The 23,238-nt window shown below is 43.2% G+C and overlaps 1 protein-coding gene across 3 annotated transcripts in view; it reads right to left on the bottom strand.

Moving 5' to 3' along the window:
* GOLIM4 (golgi integral membrane protein 4) overlaps nucleotides 1–20,233 on the bottom strand; it is a 33,097-nt gene extending 12,864 nt beyond the window's left edge. For all 3 annotated transcript variants that reach the window (XM_065640316.1, XM_065640317.1, XM_065640318.1), the window contains exons 1-7: nucleotides 19,518–20,233; nucleotides 5,758–5,832; nucleotides 4,423–4,472; nucleotides 3,647–3,700; nucleotides 3,001–3,151; nucleotides 1,371–1,453; nucleotides 702–785 (exon numbers count right to left, since the gene is read on the bottom strand). In XM_065640316.1, coding sequence (XP_065496388.1) covers nucleotides 702–785; nucleotides 1,371–1,453; nucleotides 3,001–3,151; nucleotides 3,647–3,700; nucleotides 4,423–4,472; nucleotides 5,758–5,832; nucleotides 19,518–19,704 — 684 coding nt within the window. In that variant the 5' untranslated portion in view covers nucleotides 19,705–20,233. The remainder of the gene's footprint in view (nucleotides 1–701; nucleotides 786–1,370; nucleotides 1,454–3,000; nucleotides 3,152–3,646; nucleotides 3,701–4,422; nucleotides 4,473–5,757; nucleotides 5,833–19,517) is intronic.
* Between the last annotated feature and the right edge of the window lie 3,005 nt (nucleotides 20,234–23,238).

The raw sequence follows: 23,238 nt of genomic DNA, 5'->3' as shown, positions 1-23,238 counted from the left end.
AATATTTACATGAAGAAAATGAGTCAGGAATAAAACTAACTTCTCATTGCCTTTCCCCAATAACCTTCCTTTGCTCCAACATTATTCTCACTTGCAGAGTCCCCGTGGCCCACACAGCTGGGACCGGTACAGCCGAATGAATCTGCAGTGGCCATGCAGAGTTCGCGCTTTATGGATGGTTCACTTGAAAATGACATTTTAGAAAATGCTGCTGCTTCTTTTTAACTAGTTTGAGTTCCCCCTGGAGTTTACATTCCTCCACATATACTCTACCTCTGTCGCACTGATGTATAGAGCTTTATAGACCTCCCAGTCATGCACAAAAAGAGATTTTATTATCAGCATCCAGGTCTTCATAATGATAGGTGTGAACGTCAGTGTGTGGGATGTTAAACTAATGGAAGTTCTATCAGAGAAGACAGAGAAAGAAAGGTATTTGACAGCTCTCATGGAAGCAGAGATTCTCTTCTTATTGGTAACACATGCACTCTTGGGCCTATAACGCAGCTTTTTGTTATCGGACAGCCCTACAATTTGTTGCAGTTGCTTCTTAAGAGCAACCCCTGAACTCATGCACCTCCTTGCGTGTGCAGCCTCCCCATGCCAAGGGCTCCATGCACAGCGGGACAGTCAGCTGAACTAGGAAAAAAATCAAGTTTTAGGAAGGTTAGAGCTTAGCAGAAGCTGCTTTCCTTTCTGACCTGTGCAGCAGCTAGTGCACTCCTGTGGTCTTCCAATGTCACTACAAGCTGGTTGTGTTGGGAGAGTAAGTTCTTATGCTGTTGCTACACAAAAAGAAGAACATGACATGTTTCACGTAAAGTGCATTCTAAAGGTAAATTGAATTATCTTCCTAGTTCAAAATTCCCCAGGCTACCTAATTTATTTTGAAAAGAAAATCCTGAGTTGGAATGACAGCATTTATTTATTTAACATGGAATGCATATTAAAAATGCAGGGAAAGCAAGCATGCCAGGAAAGAAAATTTGGAGGCCAGAATTTGTGTAACTAAAACAAAGTTAAAAGTTGGAGATGTTGATGAAGGTTTTAAAAAAAATAGAGCTGGAAAACATTCATTTCAGCAAGCTTAGTTTGCCAAAATGCAATTCTTAACTTGCAAAGTCAAATTTACAATTCCAATTTTTATACTGAATACTTCTCATACAATTTTTTTTTTTTTTTTTAATGAGCATGTACCTAAAGTGCAGGTGGCAAAAGACAAGAAATCCAGTTCAGCCACATTCCTCTCCTTTTTGCCACATAACAGAAACTACAAGTGTTCAGCATAGCCCATTTCTGGCTTGTTGAAACTCAGGAAATTTTTTCTTTTTCCTAATGGTCTTAAACATTGTCTGCAAAGCCAAGCCTACCTTGACATCTTGTAGCTGGGTGTGAATGTCTTGGTGAGCTTTCCTCAACTGTCTGTTCTCCTCCCGTAAGTTATACAGGGATTCTGTTCAAAGAAATGACAAACAGAATTTAACCCCTGTCAGATTTATAATACTAAATTAAGCACCAAAATTAAGACTCTAAGACAAGCTACGTAAAATCCTACACAACTGCTATAGTGAAAATGGATTAGAGTAACTCTAAGGTTTGTTTATAGAATCACAGAATCATTTCGGTTGGAAGAGACCCTCAGGATCACCGAGTCCAACCATAACCCAACTCCAGCACTAAACCATGTCCCTAAGAACCTCATTTAAACACTTTTTAAACCCCTCCAGGGATGGTGACTCCACCGCTGCCCTGGGCAGCCTGTTCCAATGCCCGATAGCCCTTCCTGGGAAGAATCTTTTCCTAATATCCAATCTGAACTTTACGTTACATCTCTTCCCAGCCTTACATTTTCAAGCAGAAAACTGTAAAATTTCGTTAAATTTTATATTAGCGCAGCCAGTCTGCAACTGGAATTCTGCAGCCCTGTTCACAGTGGGGACTGCAGACAGCACAATTCAGTGTGGTCATCTGAATCTTTAAAACGCGGGGAGGAAGCCGTCCTCCTTTCTTCCCCCACGTCGCATCTGACGAGTGAGAATCTGATGTCGTAGGACTGTTATTCTTTTGGGAGAGGTGCCCAGATGGCCAGAATCCTTAACAAGCTTTTCCGTTCTGGGACCGGGGAGAGGGGCTTCTCTTCCCACTTCGGACACGATGTGGGTGTGGAATGTTGCGAGTGGACGCGGGCAAGCTCTTCCCACGCTCCAAGCTGCCAGGCAGCGATCCAGCTCAGTCCACGAGCTCTGTGACTCCATCACTGCTGTCACGCCAAGGCAGAACTAATAAACACAGCCTCCACCTGCAAAATACTGTGCAGACAAAACTGCAGACGGCCCCAAAACCAACTCGTGTGGTGGAGACACATGGCAGAAAGTGGCTGAAGGCCCTTGATGGGGAGAGCCTCGTCCTTTGGTTCTGTGCAATTGCGTAATTAGAATTGGAGAGGTCTGCAGGCTGCAAAGAATCTCTTTAATAGGAAACTGGAGGCTAAGAATAAAAAATGAAGGATTCATCATCCAAGTATACAAGTACAACATGTTTCAGATAAGGTGATAGAGAAAAAATGAGGTCTAAAATGGAAAGTCGCTTAATTAAGAAACTCAAATCTCTGATGGAAGTGGCAAATATTCTTAGATTACTCTCTTTTGTAAATAAAAGGTCAAGAGGCAAACCTATTTTCCAGGTTTATAGGTCTTAGAACTAAAACTTGGAACTAAACATGAAAGACTGCATAAAGCAGCTTCTGACACTTGACGGGCTTTTGAGTGCTGTGTTTCTTACTATTCCTCAAATCTAGATAGAAACACGAAGTAGACGTATGAATCAATTTCAGAAAGAGGCCACAGAAAATCATCAATAAAACGTAGCTTATAAGGGGCATAAGATGCTTGAGTGCCCTGTGACTGAGAACAGTGACAATGCCTTCCTGTCTCACGTCACGCAAAACACAGTGACAAATACACATTTTAATTTGGGCAGCCAGACACAGGTTGCATATACCCTTCAGCTTAGAGATTTCCTGCTCTTTTTCCTGCTGCAGTTGTAGGTATCGCTCCTTGTGATCGCTGAATGTTCTGCTGAACTCCTCTCCTTGTTTTCGGTGATCTTCCTCAAGGTCAGCATGCTGTTTCTTTAGTTCTTCGTGTTGACTCTGCAAATAGCAAGTCGGACATTGGAACAGTTCCGTTATCTGCATATCTGGATAATATTGTCTTCGGCAATTTGTTAAATAAGTCCAGATGAACAGGAAGCATTCCTGACAATAAGTTTATTATTGAAAGCATGCATATTGCAGCTCATCTCAACACAAAATGATCTCTGTGATGAGCAGTGTCCTGTTCTAGGGCTACATCACCTCGCCCCACAGTTGCCCTGTCCCACTGGGACCTGCTGAACGTGTCTAAGAAATTCCTTACGTGCCAAACTACGTACAGTCTGGAAAGTCAGTGTTCCATATGAGTAATTGCATTTGATAAGATTAAATTATGCACTAGGAAAAAGGGCAGTATATCATCTCTTAAGGGTGCCATTGTAAGAGGAAGGCACTGTTGATGGACAGACGTTCTGCAGAACATCACCAGAAGCCAGCGAGGCCAAGTGTCCCTGACACAGGTGTCCTGTGAAACGGGGGGGCTTGGTGACCTACCTTCAACATCTGGTGTTGGACACTCAGCGCGCTGTATCGGCTGTTTGAGTCTTGCTGTAAAACAAAAACCCTGGCGTTAAACAGAACAACTCTGTCATTCCTGCAGCCTCAGGACATGCAGGGATCCAGGAGTCACAAGCCAAAGGACACAACTCCCCAGGAAACACATTAATCTCTCCACGTGCTTTGGAATGCAGCAAGGATAAATAAGTTACTGCAACAACAACGTGTCTTAACTTACAAACTGCTCCCCGGTTTCAACATGAAGTAGCCACAAAACCCTAATTTACTTGCTTTATTAAGAGTTCTCTACAGGTCTACGGGTCCTTTGCCAGATCCAGCTTTTCTTCTGGCATTTGGTATATAAACCGAATTTTCTGGCTGTTTTTATACTTTCCAGTTCAAAGACCACGTGTTAGAAAGTTGTCAGTGTCCTTTTCCCTGTGGACTAAGCGACAAAAAGATTTCTAATGCTTTATTATTCCCCCTGCCCCTTAAAAATGTTAACATTACATTTGAACTATCATCATATAAAACAGGAGGATATTTTCTGAATTAATTTTCTGGAAAGATAATTAGGATCTCCTGTCACAGTTAAAATAATTAGGAATTGCAGAGCACTTACACGTGCAGAGTACAAATTGAATAAGTGAATGCTCTTTCAATTAGGATTTTGTGAGACCTCTTTGAACAGTTGTAATTGCAAAGCGTTTCCTTTTTCTTGCAACTCAAATAGCATCAACCTCCAAAAACGTGCACCAGGAATGATGACTTACCCTCCCTTTATTTAGCGTTTCCTGTGCTTCTAGTTTATAAACAAGAAAATCTACAACATAAAAGAGAAAGCACTGATGAAAAAAAGCCAGGAAGATTAGAATCTGTATGTAAATGACATAACTTGCATACATAAATTCTCTTAAGAGCTGAATACTTATGCAGTTACAATTTTCCAAAAGATATTCAAAAAAACTATGGAGAATTTAACAAAATGCTCAAATTTTGACAAAGTATTAAGTTTCATAAAATATTTTCATTTAAAAGTTTCGTATCTTAGTGTGATAGGCAGAGGCTCAAGACTACAGATGGGCAATTAAATCTGTTACATGAGGCCCAGAAGCATCATTCAAAAGGAAAAGGACATTCAGAAATGGTGCATTCTTGTATTAGGATAAAAAAATACGTATTTTTAAAAGTGTGAAAGTCTAGTCTAAGTTTAAATAAAACAAAAAATTCCCCCTCTGTTCCTTGATGCTCTTTTCAGGATTTGGAAGGGCCGATTCCCCTTTGCAGAGCGATGGGACAGCTCTACACTAGATGGCACCAGAAACCTGCCGAGAACCTCATGGTAAGAACTATTTCTTACACGCTTATTAACTTTGGCAAAAGTTGTTTTAATGCAGCGGCCCAGTCCTCAGTTTTAGGAAGAATACAGGCTTTAATCTGAAATTTGTAGTGAATTTAGAACAACAAAAGAAAACTCAGTGGGTTGCATTCTGCTGAAGTTTCACTGAGGGCAGAGGTGTGAGAAATAGAATGTGTACCAACATTTATTATTATTATGTGCTCGTTATTATTTATTATGGTTGGACTCCATAATCTTAAGGGTCTCTTCCAACCAAAATGATTCTATGATTTCCCCCTCACGCACACCTAGAACTTAGTTTTAATCAGAAAAAGGCACGGAAGCCTGTGTTTACCCTTAAGCATGTGTAAAAATACTGATTCGGAGTCTAATTTCATCTTGATGGAATGCAGGAAAAGATCCCATGGTTTTAGTATGAGTTTTATATTTTCAGCATGCCAGAAGAGGATTTACACATGCCCATATTCCACATACATGTCAAGTTTATATATATCGATATACACATATTCTCTGTGCGTACTATGTTGCAGTGATCTGTATACAGTACTAAAAAGATGATTACTTTTGTAAAAGATTAGAGTGAAAAAAAGCAAATGAAAAAGATGTATTAAAAGACCACTATGGATCTGCCAAGGTGCTCCTGTGTTATACATTAGTAACTCACTTAAAATTGAACAAAATACATCTGAAGTTACTTTCTAAAATAATGGAGTTATCTTCAATGTCAAAGTGAAAAGCACATTTTTACCTTCTTTTGCTTTCTTATGTTCAAGCCTTTCCTTTTGCAGCGACTTCTCTAATCTTGACCTGTGCTCATATACAACTGAAAAGAGAAAATTTGTACACAATTCATTTTTAAAGTCACATATACAAAAACCCACCACCCCCCCAGCACAGCCAGAGAGCATTGGCACAGAACCCACCAGGAAAATACAAGTGGAATGAGGTCACAGGATAAAGGACTGTTTGTAGCATTTGGAGCAGGAACTTTTTTCTTTTTTTTGCATGGTTTATTGATCCCGAATTCTGGGTTATTTCCATTGCACAAACCCAGGCTGTGATAACCTGGTAAGTGATTTGTTTATGGAGACAGTCAGCTGTGGCGGATCTACACAAAAGCTACCAAATCCTCTTTCCTTAGGTGTGCAGTTTCACATTTTCCCATGTTTTCATCCTCGTTTGTAAAGAAACAAGGAGATAAGACAGGACAGCCTCACTGGTGAGCAAATCCAGACCATCCAGGCCAAAATTCTTCCAAGAACTTGGACAAGTCAGTTTTCTGTGACCCTTTTTTTCTTTTTGTGAAGTCCAGACCCTTTACACCACAGTGCCACTGAGCACAATGAAATGCTGAGGTATCGTGTCCTTGGTTTCTTAGGGTATACAGATGCTAAACTACCCTGTACTTGCACAGAATATTCACATAATATGAGGATTTGGTGGGGGTTGCAGTTTGACTTTTTTTTCACCCCCTAGTTAAGGAGATAAAGCAGGAAGAACAGAAACAATCACCTGAAGAGCTAGGATAGCTGAAGTGTAAAGCTAAACGGGATGTTTCTCTGTAAGGCCAGGGTACCAGAGACCGCTCGTCAGGAAATCATTTCAGTTTGAGAGCAACATTTAATCTTCACTGATTTTTAAATCCATTTATACGTTTTAACGGAGTGAGAATACCCACAGAGCAGCCCACAGATGAACAAAGCAGTGGTTTGTGTACAGCTCTTGTGCCAAAGAGCAACGAGCTGAGCTTTTGGGGGCAGCACCCATGCTCCAACCCGCAGCACCCTCAGCAGCGCAGGTAACGTAGTCGCGCAGCGGGGTCAGACTAGAAAAAACTGCATGTGGATTTTTGGAGAGATGCTCTGATATCTTTGCCAAACTCTACCAGCCCTTTGAGCTGCTGGTGCCACCAGAGGTGGTTCTGCTGCTGGTTCGTGTCCTTCCCTTCGCTCTCGCTGCCGCGGGTGGGACGGCAGGACCCGGCTGCTGGGGACGGGCTGTTCTGGTGGCAGCGCCGGCGTGGACGGTTTTGAGGAGAGCTGGCAGTGACCCGGAGCGCTGGGTGGCACGGCAGGAGATGGATCGTTCCAGGGCTGATCACGGCAAGCAGAGACAACCTTATTTCGAGATTTTTATGGTACGACAACCACTCTTGGTCACATCAATGGGCCCAACAGATCAACCACCTCTCAGGACCTGACAGGAGCAGATGTTTAATACAGAAAACACACGAGGAGTTTTAGTATTTCCTTGGCGGCGCCTCCCAGCACCTTATGACTCTCAAAGACAGGGGTCCTTTGCGTACACCATTCCAAAACGGATTGTATTTTATGGATTTGTTTCATTGTCTGTTGTACCCATGGGTGTGCAGGACATCCAGCATCCTCTGGCAGAGTCCCACCGCTCAGCTGCCGACAATGCAGCACTTTGAACATCTGCTTTCAGATGTCTCTTGCAAGCCATGGGGCACATCAGCCCCTGTTTACCCTTTCACTCACCAGACTGAAGGATCACGGTCTGAAATGGTCTAAGTTTGCAGCAAAGATATTAATTAAAACTCCTGCAAATGTACAATTATATTTGCTCTAGCTCAGTTTAACACAAGTGCTTTTCACTGTCCAAATTAGAATTTGCACTCTTTTACAGAGTTATTAATTTGTTATGAACGGAATGTGTGATTTTTTTCCTTCAAAACTGGGAAACTCACTTTCTGTGGAGTAACCCATTGGTGAACACAAGCTTTTAACAGGAAGTATCAAGTAACAATTTGCGTCTTGGCAGCCACAGAAAACTCCTCCTGCACCTTAAAACATGTTCTTAATTCCACCAAGTACATTCTGCAGGCTACGGGCTTATCTACAAGGGTTTATGTTCTGGCTTAGAAGCTGGATCGTTAATCAATCCTTGTCACCTATCTGTACTTTGCTATTTATCTTCTAAAGTCAAGGGCATCAGTCAAGATGAACTAATGTACCAACATCTTCCGCAACAAAACAAGCATGTCATGAATATTCACAAAGCCACCACCGAGTAAGCTTTCAGAGGAGGAAAAAATAAATGGCAGCACCACAGTAATGGTTCTATTTAGGCACTGAAGATGCAAAAGGTGAATTACACTGCAAAAGGAACAGCGGTTGTGGCAGAGCAGCTCAGGAGAGGAATGAAAATCCATGATGGGTTTCCCCTCCCACGCGATTAGGGTGGAAATGGGCTTTTTGGCAAACAGACTAAGCCACAAACAGATTCAGAGGTAACATTTTCCATTTCACTTTGTCCACAAGTGTGGCTTCCTCGGCTCCTCCCCAGGTTTTAACAAGCAGGGGGGGCGGGAAACCTTGCAGAACAAACCCGAAATGATAAGGGCAGGGAGAAAGGAGAAAGAGAATGGGATGGTTTGGGTTTTAGCATCTCTGCTGAGCTCTGGCTCTGCTGCCATCACCCAGTGCATCCTCACCGCTGCCTCCTGCCCGACAACCTTCGGAATCCTGGAACAAACCTGCCATGTCTTCAAACAGCCTTTCAGACAGACAAAAAGGGCTAAGAAAAGCTTCCTCCTGCCCCTCTCCCTTTCTAGTTCACTTGCTGGTTGGTTCATTAATATTTTTCTCTGATAAAAGTCCACAACCTGCAACACAATGAAGATTTTTATTAAGAATAATTATGAAGAAATTACAGCTCTCTTATTTTCTCACTTGCTCCTTTAGGGAGCAGGTTGCAGGTCAGATTTTGTAGGTACATATAGGAGTTTCTCCTACAGACATCAGTTTTTCCCACCAGAAAGGAACCTCCTAGCCAAGAGTCCAAACGACAAGGCTCATGTTCCTACAGCAGGAGATTTCTCCTTCTTCACTACCAGCCTGGATATGAGATATCTGGGCAAGAATCTCAAAGAAATGTATCAAAAAACATGTTTTCTATTTCAGTTTTCCTAGCCAGGGGGTGGAACCTATACAAGGAATCTGAAAAATTCCTGCCAGTGTAATGCATTGACGTTGCACTTCACAAATAATTTTTTCGTAGGGTGAATTCTTAATTTTGTACCGATCTCTGCACAAATAACTGAACTTTGTTATATTTAGTAGAATAGTACACAAAAGGGGAAAAACATTGTCATCTAATGGCTATTATGAGTTATTCCAAAGCTGGAATAACTGCAGGTATCAATCTGATTATTTAAGTTACCTATTTAATTAACCTACGTGAACAAAGAACATAACGAATCCACAGAGAGGTGATTCAGCCTCAAAGCCCAGAAACAGCCGGTAACATCACAGCTGGTTAAAACACCTCTCACCTTCAGCAAGGAAATATTTAACCATTCTTGAACTGATCCCATTAAATCGAGTCCTTGATTTCAGGTTTTTCGCAAGCAGAAAGTGGAGGAGCAGGGGGGCACGATGCTTTATAGCTTCTTAGAAGGTTACACCACTCTGATCATCGCTGAACGTTAATTGCAACACAGGAGTCTGACGAAAGCAAGTTTATTTAGCAGTCAGGGTTATTTCCCTTATCTTTGCACCTCTAATCAGTAAAACTAGTATTAAGCAAAACAAGCCACTGTTGTATATTTAAAAGAAAGTATTTCCTATTTTACACTATCAGCAATTTTGCAACTGTGTTACTTTGGTATTTGGTCTGTCAGGAGCATGATTTGAGACTCTAAAACAGCCCAGCTCCCACTATCTTAAACACTGGAAAATTAAGATTACATTGGGATTTAGATATACATGACGCAAGGAATCTTATTAATTTCATTGTTATTGTTCCTTACGCAATTCTGCAATCTTTCTCTGGGCTTACAGCAATACCTTTTGTTTAAAACCAGCAGATTTCAGTAGCCTTGGCAACATTTAATGTTATTTTCTCTCGGACTGTGGCAGAGTTGAACTGAACCAGCAGTGTGTGGTAAACCACACTGGCACTTTTCTAGTAACGCTATGAAGGTCTATAAAACACGGACTTGTTATAAAAACACAGTTAATTTCCAATTCGTGCCACAATTAAAACGTGAAGCCACGCAAATAGCTTTTCTGCTAAGAGTAAAGCGTTTCCGTGAGCCAAGAAGAATTCCTTCAACACGAAATATAGGATGGATTTTCTAGTCAAATGACAATAATAAAAAAAATTATCTCGGAAGAGATTTCTTGGCTCATGGGATGCTAACATTTCATTCTGGGAGAACATGTTATCAATATAACAAGATCTGCTCTCCAAGCTTGCAGCTCTGTATGTGATTAAGCCAGGGAATCTGGTTTCAAACAAGGAGATCCACTATTTCACCACTGATAATCTTATCAGAAACAGATTCTCAGGCTGTGGGTAACTCCTGGACAAGTATCAGGAATCCCCACCATCCTGCTCACAGTACACACGCCACCTATTTCACAAATTCTCAATTGAGACTTCAGCAATAAATGGATATTCCGGTGACATTGCAATAATCTAAGAGACAATGGAAGCTTTCCCACAAAAGAGACTAGGAAAACTCTGGTTTAAGTATAGTGCAAGAAAAAGACATTATAGAAACCACAGGGTTACAATATATCGAACAAAATATTTAAGCTATTTCATATTTTACGCCCTTGAGGTTTTCTGTTTTGAATTCATATGAAAAAGGCAGAAATGAAGTCAAGATAGTGTGAAACTGTGTGCGAACAACAAGTGTTTTTCTGGCTTAATTATGGAACAATTTTGCATACAGGCAGGGATGGACTGCTCTTGTTTTGTTCACTGAAAACCACCACCAGCAGCACTGTGTGCAGTATCACAACTGCATTTACTTTAAAATAAACCCCTACACTTTTCAATTTACACGAAGAACGATCAGGTAATGGCTTTGTCAAATTACTGCCGGTCACTGCAGAAGAGCAGAATTCCAACTGGCAAACTAAACCTTAAAAATACCCACTGCTTTGACTTAATTCTCTTGTCATTTATGTTGCTGAGAATTTTAATGATTTTAAGAGAGAAGTTTGTGCCCACGCTTTGGTCAAAATTTTAGCCGTAAACCAGATATTTCTAAGAAATACTTGCGGCCTCTATTCAATTATAAGGATGACACAAAAATTAATGTCTAAACAGGAGGAAACAGCTACATTTAATAGAATCCTTGTACTCCACCCTGCCTTGTGTACTCCCTTTCTTAGAAGTCAATAACACCTCTAGGAAACAAGAGCTTTAAAAACAAATTGCAAGACACGTTGGGACAGGGACAAGTATTTATCATGCTGAAGCAGTCAACTGGAAGAGTTGCTGCTGGAAATAAAAGTTTGAGGAGGGGTATTAAGTGTGATTAAATATTTAATCCCTAACAGTTAGGCTTCAAGACATGATTCTTATTAGGAAAGAGATCACATTTTCTATCCCAGGAAAGATTTCTTCCCAGCTTGGGTGCCACCCATGGTTATGACATGTTGGGGCCGATGAGCATCTCACCTGCCATATGCTGTTTCCTACCCCGTTTCCCAAAAAATAAGACCTACTCCAAAAATAAGCCCTAGCAGGATTTTTCAGGATGCTCAAAATATAAGCCCTACTCCAAAAGTAAACCCTAGTTACAGTTCATTAAAAAGTCAATTTAAATAGTGTCCAGGCAGCTATACATGTAAAAAAAGTAATAAGTTTTGGAGCAAAAATTAATATAAGACCCTGTCTTATTTTTGGGGAAACAAGGTATACACCTGTCTGTCCTACAGATTTGTTTTGAAGTGATGATAAATGCAAAGAGTTCCAACAAAACCTGTGTAGCGATTTTTGACTTAAATTTCTTAAGGTTAGCAGATTTACTTCTAAAAAAAAAATCCACTCCCTTTGTATGATTTTCATCTCTCCATTATTCGGCCATTTTTGTCACGACGCACTAGATCGTTTTGAAGGAAACACAGAAATGCTCAGAAGAGCTGCAGGGACAAGTTTCCTTCTCACATCATCTATGAATATCTGCGGCTGCTCAGCTCCAGGAAACAAGGGCCAGCTCTTTCCCTCAAAAATTGACTTTTTTTCCAATTTTATGCAGAAGTCTAGTGATTCTAGCTACCTGGTGTTAGGATCTATGTAAAAAAATATATATGTATATAGAAAAAAGTGCAAAATCAACACTGAAGAAACCCACTGTAATCTGTATATAAACATGTTTTAATGTCTCTCCTAACTGAAACATACGTTTGCAGTTTTATCAGAAGAGAATATGGCAAAATCTGGTGTAATAGTTACGGTTATCACCTTACAAAACTGCTAAACCGCTTCCTTAAATTAGCTCTTGAAAGCTCAAACACGGAGGACTTGGAGTCGGCTCCAGTTGTTTATTTCAAAAACCAGCATAAAGAAATCAATAGTTTGAGTTAGCGGTTCATTTTTTTTTTTTTTTTGGTAACAGAAGATGACTGTCAAACCTCAATATACACGTCTGAGTGTGACAGATTAACTGAGACACTGCAAATGGCATTGCTGACTGTGGTGGCGTGGACGGGAGCAGAAACAGCCACACTTATCTCAACATCCCTGTAATTAAGCCCTGGAAACAACCAACAAACTTGGAGATCTGAGTCACCTCGGGAAAATAAGATATTGGGCTAATTTCAGATACCTTAGCGGGGGAAAAATTTAGAGGAAAAGGCAGAGTAATTGCAATTTACTTCTTAATTAATCATAGAGCATCACAGAATCGTTTCGGTTGGAAGAGACGCTCAGGATCATCAGGTCCAACCACTGATAGATAGTAGAAAATCTTGGGAATTTTGGTTTATGCTAGATCATCAGAAAAAGATCCGAATTGCATCCAGCTCAGAAGACCCTTCTTGAAATAAGGAACAGCATCCAGGCTGAATTCCTCAAGTGCTTACCTCAGGTTCCAACATGACTAGAAATTCATGCCCTTGAACGCTAAAAATCCCAAGAAAAATCACCCAACAAAAGAGTCTGCTTTCATTAGTTGTTCTGTATAGTTCGTTTTTTCCAGTAAGCTGAATTATTTAGCTTTCGTTACCCTTAAACCTCAAAACAGCACCTGACTTTCAGCAGGATGGATTTAATTACTTTTTCTCTGCAAGGATCCTGTTCCAAACAGAGCAAAGTGAACTACATTAGCCACAAATTGCTGGCAATATCCTCCCTGCCATAGAGGAGCTGCTATAATGCACAGGCCAATCTCGGAGTGGGTGGAAACCTGACTCACAAGGTTGTCCCACCCAGGCTGACAAGTCTGGATCCTTCCCAGCAAAAAGACCAGCCCGATGAGACAACATGTTTGGAATGTCATATTTAAGAATTCAATCAGTTCTGCTCACGTAGGAAGTCATTCCAATCCGTTGTTTAGGCTTTGGTGCTAACAGTAAAGCAGTTACCTTAACTGAACCGCTCTGAGTGCCTGACTCTCAGACATTAACTTCAAAGTTTTGTCAGGACAATTGCAAAGTCTCAACCACCCTAAAACTCTTCCGACGTCATGGGCTTCGCACAGCCAGGTATCGCTTAAGCTACGCTGTTGGCCACAGGATTTCTGGCTCGGTTTGCAGCTACAACTGTCAGATTGTGACTGTGGCTGTTTCATCCTCTGCTTCTCTACTGGTCCCTCCAGTGATGTTTTAGGTGATGCAGAAGCTTCTGTCAAACCTTTCCCTGGTAGGAAATACGTGACAGAAGATGATTGTTGAAGAAAGCGGAATGCAAACTCACCAAAGCATCCACCCATCTTGCCTCTCTCCTCTCTCAGCTCTGAAGTGTTCCTAAACCCAGACTGATCAATCACTCACAGGCTTTAAAAAGCTTAAATCATCATCAGTAACAAATAGTTTCAGGACGCTGGTTCTATCTTGCATCAGCCTGTTATCTACCAGGCCCAATATTAAGCCAGGGAGGGGGAACAACAGAGCCCAGGGAACAAAACCTCCCTGTTACCTCATGCTGCCTAATGCTCCTTCAGACCATGTGCTCCGTGATCCTCAGCCCACATCCCAACCTGGAAGCAGATGTGACATCGCAGCGCTGGTAGAAATTTATCCTGGAAGTATTTATGTACACAAGTGATTTGAGGGCATTTGAGCACGGATTACAGGAATGGAAAACAAATATAAATACGGGCATTTGCTCAATTTATCTTTCTAGTCATAGAGGTCAGTTGTTGGGACTCTCGCTCGCTGTGGACCTGGGAGCAACAAAGCAGCTCCTGAGTCAGCTGAACTGAACAAAGATCCAGCACTTTGGCTGTACTTGGATTATGAAGAAATCTTAATTCCTGATAACCCCGAAGTCTTCAGGTTGAGCTGCAATATCTAAATATACATTTTATACATATATCTACATACGAATGCACAGATGAATATACATTTACAGCATATGGATCTCCCATACTAAAATTTTGCACAAATGACTTCAAACGTTTAATGTGTTTTAAGTATTTAGAAAATGTGAATCGAAGTACAAAAGACAGATTCTCAGATGAGGTTACAAACCCAAACATCCCACTCTAGGAAGCCAGGCAGCCGAATCAGGGATGCTGTATTTGCCATTTCACGCCATGCTGCATGTGGTGTTGAAGGCCACCCACGTGCCAACAGCACACAGAGGATGAACCGCTACATTACAGTGCTACCACAGACCTTTCGATCTCAGACAGCACCAAAACACGAGCAAAATAAGCACCGCAGTGTTACGTGCAATCTGAAACTAACAGGATTGACAGGAATCCAGGCTGCTGATATCAAGAAGAACAACCAAACCACAGAGGAGCAGTGTAGATGTAGCTCTACTTGTATGATGCATATGAAAATTAAACCATCAGAAGTTCTGTTAGTTCTTCCCGGCTCTGCCAGCTTAAGGGACAAATTTAGAGTACAATAAAAGAGGGGTGAGATAGTGAAATACCTCTGCATCTGTATGGACTTCACTAAGAACAGCTTTGGCATCTACATAATCAGCATGCGGGCAGATATAATAAATATTAACCACTAAAGTTACACAGAACGATGCTCTGGCACTGGGAAGCATTGTGCAAGTCTCTATACATCGAGCTGCTGTAGATCTGATCAACTTCTAGTAGGTCACCTCCAAGGAGGGGCCTCGGTTTAGGACAAACGGCACAACAGGCACAGACGAATTCTACATTTGCTTTTCAGCTGGTGCTTTCTAGCGCTGGATTAGAGAGCTCTGAGGACAACCACACCTTGTCCACGGTCGGGCAACCTCCAGACTACCAAGTTCAGAGTCCCTGCTGGGTTGGCTCCCAAGATCACAGCCTGCACAGGGGCTGCCTGAGGCCATCAGGTATGTATGCTAAGACTCCAAGAGAAGGAGCAGGAAAATTAAGGTAGTAAAAGGCACTAGATGTAGGCTGTTATTAGGATTAGGGATTAAAACAGATTAAACAGATTAAAACAGTACACAAGGGGTTACTTAATACCCGGAGGATGAGAAGACAGAAGCTGCAAGGGCTAAAAACCCACTTGTAGATATGTTAAATCTTAAAGCAGTCGAAGATAACGATCGGGTTCATCTACAGCTGTCAATGCGTTTCTGTTCTAGCAACTGAAGTCTGTTCCTATATGGCCAATAGCTTAAGACTTGGCTTGGCACATATTTCTAGGATGCAAAGAGTGTGAAGCTTTGTTTTTATCATTTGAAGAAGTACTAAATAAGATTATCTTCATGTTTCAAACATACAATACTCAGAGAACGAGATTTAAAAATAATCATCTTACTGGGAAGATCAGGTTCTCTATGAACGACCTTATAGATAACAACGAGTCCAGGTTTTTTAGCACCCAAGAAATTTTGCGTCATCTCCAATTTTTCCCTCCGGTGTTCCCTTTGTGGGTTACAAAAGCATCCCGACTTTCTCCACACCCATCAGAAGTTGGTTAAAGAGATCAAAATGCCCAAGTTTGACATTTTTTTTGTGAGAAGTTTAGCTTTCAAATACAAAATCTCCTACAACTTGAGCTGTCTAAAGGGGTTGACCTTAAGATCCCAGCCTCTCCAAACCAGTTATTCTTAGCGTGTTCCCCAAGTCTGCCATCCTTCCAGTCACACCCTGGCCTTATTTCAAGAGGCACAAATACTTCTTGGATCAGGCGCACAGGCTAAACAATTTCAAGACCTCTTCCTGCATCATCTTTCAGTGATCTGTACATTCTGCCTTGGTAGACGAGAGTGCTATTTTCCCATGTGTACAGATTTAGCCTGCTCCACCTGCTGTGTCTGAGCAAAACAAGGCAATGAAAAAGATAACAATCTAAGACCACTGGCTTTTCAAGCAAAAACAGAAAGCACTGCTCATTCAGGCATGAAGAACTGGCAAGTACCAAAAAGGTTCTTATTACCTGTGTAGATTAAAAACCTAAAAAACTGTGCAGAGATAGATAAAGAGCAGAGGGGACAGTAGGAAGCCAAGGGAGGCTACAACTCAAGCTACATCTGAGGATCCCTCTTAATATCTTGGGCAGACCAAAGGCATTCAGGTCCAAAACTCTGACCTTATACATGAATTCAGGAGTTGCCTACGATCCTTAAGCATTTCACAAACGGACTCGAGTTTCACCCAGAAGCCGTAACGATGTTTCTGTGCACAACCAGGAAAGCAACTGACTTTACAGGCACCAGTAGTCACAATAAAACACAACCAAAACTCAGTAAACGGGTGATATTTCGCTGTCATCCAAGCATTTCAATCCAGTTGGCCAGCCCAGCACAATACAGCCTCAGCATCCTCAAAAGGACAACTTTAAGAAGTTGCCTTTTTTTTTTTTTTGTAATTTAAAACAATAAAAGCCTGCTGATGAAATGTTCCTTCAGGAAGTGAAGTCCAAGGTTCAGTTCCCTCCTCAGCTTGTAATGAGCTTTAACGTCTTAATCACCCAGCAGAGAGCTGCAAACACTAAGAAATCAATCCCTGTTGATACAGCACCCTCCTTTCCTGCCAGCAATGCTATGTCAGTGACCTTGCCCTTTAACAGATTCCCGATTAAAGGATTTCAGAGTGCTCCCATCACACTTCGGGCCCCAAAGTTGTCTCTAGACCAGTATCTATAGAGGAACTGATTACGCTGCATGGAAAACATACACTGCGCTGCTCTAGCAATGACATATTTTGTTGTTCTCATAAAAGAATAAACTGAAAGAATCATCTCTGGTGTTGTTAGGGACAGCAAAGAGATGTAACCTAGGTGTTCTTAGAGGGTTTTTTTGTTTGGCAACACCAACATTGTCGATTTAAAATCACAAGTTCAAAGTGCAGCCAGATAGCAGGCCTGCAAGCACAGGATTTACCGGTAGGGTTTCACATTGTTTCAAGGTCTCTGCTTAAAGAAAATTCCTTCCTGTTGTTCCGTATCGAAAAGTTAAATAGGAAAGGTTCAGAAATGGTTTTGATGTCACCGGTTAGCGTGGCGCTCGTGTATCTCTGGCTGAGCTGAGCATAGTCACAGGTTCTGAATTCCCTGTGTTCTCCTCATTAATAAGCTGCTACTGCAAAAATCCAAGTGAGCGTACCGGGCAGGCCATCCCAGAAAGAGTCATTAAGCAGACAGGGAAAGACAGGGAAGAAAAGTTTATTTCTAGCTCACTAGGCCCAAGTCCTCAGGCACATAACTCATGCTAACGTTGTGGGAGATCAGGCATCTAACGCTTGCTGCTGTGTTTTGTGCGTCCCTGGGCTCTCGGCCTCACCCTCTTTTAGGTATGTCAGCTATTGCTCTAATACAGGAAAATTTCAAAGAACCAATTTTATTGTTACATTGTGATTTTCCCTGTATTCTGGTACTTAATTGCTAGTAATTTTCTTTTTAAACAAGGTTTACTGCCGCCATACTAGACACAGATAAGATCTGCTTAATAGGCTTGATACATTGCCATGCATCACAGAACCATGTGGATTTATTGCACCAATAATCAAATGTATTCATGCTTTCAGATTCTGGTCATTATTTTACATTTCTCATTGATACACTGAAACAAGCAAGAAATTATTTGTATAAAATGCAGCATTGTCACTGCATTTATCAACTACTAGCTGTTTGCTGCTTCCATGAACTTCCTTGGATAGATGGTAGCTGCTCAAAATAACGTTTCAGACACGGAAAGTTTAAGCTAACGGTCCAGACCCAACATATCCGATCAAGAGAATCTCTCCTCTGTGTTAGGATAAAGTTTGTTGCATGCTCCTCTTTGGTATAACCAGAGCAACAGAAAAAGCCAACTTGTTGAATTTTAGCTGGAGAACAAGATGTTTCTGTGTCCTCTTCCAATACTGTTGGCAAATACACAGACTAGCAAAAGTATCCCTTCAGCCATCTGCCACATACCCATCTCCCAGCCAAACCTTTATACCTTTTTCTTTACTAAAATAAGGGTTTATGTCAACTTTTTTCCACGGCATTACCTGGAAATGGCCTGAAATTGAAATACGAAGTAGTGATGGTCTCAGATCAGAGTTGAATATATTTAAGTAACAAATCACTATAAGAATCTAGCAGCATAAGCCAAATTCTGTACTCTCTGCATAAAAACTGTGCTTCCAGGCGGGCTTTTCTGTACATTTCCACAGTGAAAAGCATGGCCGAAGATCGCCCTGAAGTTAAGAACTGTTACAGGTGCTAGAGCTGACCACTCTCATTCTGGTTTCATACAATTTTGAGAAACAAAATTCTAAATATAGAGTTTTAAAAGTTGGCGCTCGACTTTGCATATGCCATCCTGATAATCTGGCACTTGGCAACTAGCGAGGCACTGCAGTCTTGCACTTCTAGAGCACTGATGCTCCAGGTATGTACCTGCTGCTTTGAGTCTGATTTCTGGACATGGAGATGTCAGACATGGGCATCTTTTCATCTTCGAGTACAGGACGCCCACATTTGGTGCATCCTTAAACCAAGATACACAAGGATCTGCATTTATGTGGCAGCTTTAAGCCAAAAAAATTCAAAGTTATTCCAAAAGTAATAGAACAGCCTTATCCAAATAACTTCTTTGAACTTTGCTCAAATTACCCTTGAAAAAAAATGATTTATTAGAATACTCTCTTCCCTCCTGGAGCTATTTAAGGTTTATACTGCCGAGGAACTGCAGCCTTGCATTTTTGCAGCTGAATGTTCTCTCAGCAGCATAAAATCGATACTGCTAAGACAACACAGAAGCACACGAAAGTCCCAGAACTGGATGCGGTCCATACTGTCGGATGAGCAGCAGGCAGCACACCTGCCTTCTCCATCTATACCAGTAATTGCAAAGCGATGTGCAGTCCTTTGGGAATAAGAGTCGCTCTATAAAAATATGTGGGAGCGCGGGGGAATTGGAGCTCGCTAGGAGCCCACGTCAGCCTTCAGCGGGGCGAGGATGCGACCCATGGTCAGATCCCAAACCCCACGGGCTGCAGGGAGAGAAGGGGAAGAAGCACATAAAGAGCGAAACTTTGTGAGGCAGCTGGAGCCCAGGCTTCCCCGGAGAAGGAGGAGAAGGAGGGTATTTACCCTGCAAGCCTTAGCAAAGGGCGGCAGAGGCTCCTGCCGCGGTAAGTACCTTGTAACTGAGCCGAGAGGGACTCTTGATGCTGCTGGTACTTGAGCGCCGTGGCCTCAGCCTTCCTGAGCTGGCCCTGCAGCTCGTAGTAGAGCATCGCCCCGTACAGGAACCCGAACACCACGGTCAAGAGCAGCAGGGTCTGGAAAATCCGCTTCTGCTTTCGGGAGCACATCCCGTTGCCCATGTCCCCGGCGGGGTCCCCAGGGCCGCCGCCCCTCACGGCTCAGCAGCGGGAGGCGGCGGACGACGAGGCGGCGACATCGGAGGCCCCGGGCCCGCGCCGGGAGGAGGAGGATGAGGAGGGAGGGCCGGCGGGAGGGGAGGAGGGGCCGGCCGAGCGCCTCAGCCCCTGGGCACCGCCGCGGCCGCGCCGCTCCGGGCGGCTTCTCTGCGCGGGCGGGCCGGAGCGGAGCCGGCGGGCCCAGCCGTGCGGCGGGCCAGCTGCATGCTGCGGCCCCGCGGCCGCCCGGGCTGCGCCGGCGGCCCCCGGCTGGCGTCCCGGTCCCCGCGGCGGCGCTGGCTCCCGCGGCCTGCGGGAGCGGGGCTGCGGGGCTGCGGCGCCTCCCTGCTCTCCTTCGGGCCGGCCCCGCCGCGGGGACCCGCCCGGTCGGTGGCTCCGCCGCCACCCGAGAGGAACAAAGGGAACTTCCCCCGGCCCCGCAGTTACGTGTCGGCCCCGCTCCGCCGCGGCTCCCCCGCCGCGGGATCCCCGAAGGAAGTCCCGCTCCGGGGCGCGGCCTCATTGGGCCCAACCGCGGGGCTCTCCCCTCCCTTCGGGGCGGCGGCGCCGGAGCGCATTGGGTGCCCGCCGCGTCCGTCCGGCCCGCCGGGGGCTCCGCTTCCCGCCGCCCGCCCCGCTCCGCCCGCCCGGCCCGAGCCGCCCGGCGCTGTGCGGGCCGCGGCCGGGGGCCGGGGCGGCGGGGCCGCTGTGCCCGCCCGGCCCCCGTGTGAGGGCAGCGGGGCCCGAGCGGGGTTGGCACCGTGTGGGACGAGCGTGTGGCACCGGGTGGCTCCGCCGCTGGGCGGTTGGGGCGCCCGGGGGCCGGAGGGTCCGCGGCCCCTGAGATGTTTTTATAACTGAGCGCCCGATTTATTTACACTTTTCATCAGATCATTTCATTTTTTTCACAGGTCATTGACCATACTTTGTTTCATAGAATCGTTTCGGTTGGGAGAGACTCTCAGGACCATCAAGTCCAACCATAACCTAATCTAACTCCAGCACTAAACCATGTCCCTAAGAACCTCGTCTAAGCGCCTTTTAAACCCCTCCAGGGACGGTGACTCCACCACTGCCCTGGGCAGCCTGTTCCAATGCCCGACAGCCCGCTCCATTAAGAAATTTTTCCCAATATCCAATCTAAACCTCCTCTGGCGCAACTTGAGGCCGTTTCCTCTTGTCCTATCGCTTGGGAGAAGAGACCAACGCCGTCCGTGCTCCAACCTCCTTTCAGGCAGTTGCAGACAGCGATCAGGTCTTCCCCCTCATTCTCCTTTTCTCTCCATCGCACTTGTGCTCCAGCCCCTCACCAGCTCCATTCCCTCCTCTGCGCTCTCTCCGGTACCTCAATGTCTTTCTTATGATGACGGGCCCAAAACCGAACACAGGATTCAAGGTGGGGCTTCGCCAGTACAGCGGCACAATCACTTCTGTAGTCCTGCTGGCCACACTGCTCCTAGTACAAGCCAGGATGCTATTTCGGGGTGTTGACAGCACCCCAGGGGTGCTGCGTGTCGTGGCCCTCGCTGCTCTTTGCCTTTTCCCTCTGCAAGAGCCGAGCTCAGGCCGCTGGTGAATCTTAATTCAGAGTATGTGCTAATGCAGGGCTCCCAAATGCCGGTTAAAAAGGTGAGAAAGGCCTTGCAGCGTTAATCCTCAACGAGCGTGATTTCAGAGTTAGCGTCGCTAGAGTTCTCTCCACTAGTTTATTTTATTGCAGGAAAAACAAAAACAAAAAACAAACACACACACAAACCAAAACAAAACAACCCAACAACAACCACCACCAAGGCTCAAGCTAAACTGGAAGTAATAATAAGGGGAAAAAAAAAATCAAAGTCATACTCCAAAGTTATTTCTTCTAAATATATCTAACTTGTTGATCTGTGTTTTTCACAGGCACTATTCTGGCCTTAAAAGGAGAACTACATCAAAGAGGCTTAAAAATTTGTTATTCAGATAGTCTACATATACCAGTAATTAAGAGCAGTCAGTACCACAAACTGGTATGACTTCTGTTTAAGTGTATTTCAAATTTATATTTGCTGTCTTTTAATTTCATGGAATTCCTTGCTTTCTGTTTGAGGACCGAGGTATTCAAAATTATGAGTTAGACACCCAGGAAGAAATTGTAACTGCTTTGAAGTAGTGATACTTTAAAAAAATATTATTTACTCGTGCCTTTAAGAAGCTTCCTCAAGTTCTCAAAGTTACATTTAAACACTTTCGTTCAAAACCATCAGTGTTTCAAATTGACTTATTTTCATGCAGGTTTACAGTATCCATTGCTTTCACAAAGTAGTCCCAGTAGATTCCTTAATATCACCCAAATTCCAGCTTCCCTTTCTCTCCCAGACTCCTGTGTGTTGTCGCATTGCTGGGCTCCTCAGGCTGAGCTCAGTTAAACAGAATAAGAATTCTTTATTTCTAGACTGAGACTGGGAAATCACCGGAGATGATTTGTGCTGCAGTATTGCAGCTGTCCAAATTATTTAATTTCTTGTGTTTCCACTTGTTGCTTACATTACCTTACATAAAACCAGTTATGCCTTTAGCTTTGATGACTTTTCGCTGGAGAACTATTGGCTAAAAAGCAACTTCATCTGAATGTGGAAGTCACTTTGGCTTATCGTTATGATGAATAGACATCATAAATTTAACAGGACACTGAATTGCTCTAGTTATTTAATACCTATTCCAAATACATTTAATTGATTATGTTGTAAATATACTTTACCTGCTAGTAGAAATTGGCAATATCATTAAAAAATGCTGAGAAAAAAAGCAAATCAGTATCTTGTTTTGCTTAATCAAATATTACTTATATTCAGTAATAGGTACTGATATATCTCCTCTTCAGCTCATGTAAATTGTGATTCTTGATGAGCAAACCAATTAGAGTTAAAATGAGGAATTTATTGGGAGCAAGAGACTATTATGTGAAGCTATTAGGCGGATTTGAATTGGAAGTCCCAAAATAGAAAGGTTTGAACCTAAAAGAGACTGTAATATATTAGAAAGCATTAAATTAGTTGCTTGGAGAGGAATGTTGCTTTGACTGATTACTGAATACGTTACTGATATAATCAGGCGAGATGGGATAAGTGCTTTCTGAGCCATGTTTTACCACGGGAAGTTCACTCGGAGGTTGCAACAAGGAATTCTTGGGCAGGCACTTATACACACCTATTTATCATCTTTAGCTTAATTTCCTAAGCAAATGAGGCTTGTGCAATCAAACTGCCATCAGTTTGTGCCTTGTAAGGACAAGCAGTTGAGCAACTCGTTGGCCAATTTCAGGCAAATTTAACTGGGTTGTATTAGAGAAATGTTGAGCTAAATGAAGTTCCTGTAGACTTTGAGACACGAGAGGAGCAGTATAGAAAGCGTAACCCTGTAAGTTCCCCAGCAGAAGGAAAGGCTACGCGTGCTCAGACAGAGTTGGATAAGAGAGAACCTGTTCAGAGAGAGATGAAATATCCCATTTCTTTGGGACAT

The sequence above is a fragment of the Caloenas nicobarica genome, chromosome 8, assembly GCF_036013445.1.
Source record: "Caloenas nicobarica isolate bCalNic1 chromosome 8, bCalNic1.hap1, whole genome shotgun sequence".
Classification (NCBI taxonomy): domain Eukaryota; kingdom Metazoa; phylum Chordata; class Aves; order Columbiformes; family Columbidae; genus Caloenas; species Caloenas nicobarica.
Note: the sequence above shows the minus strand (reverse complement) of the source record. Positions and strands in the feature narration are given on the sequence as shown.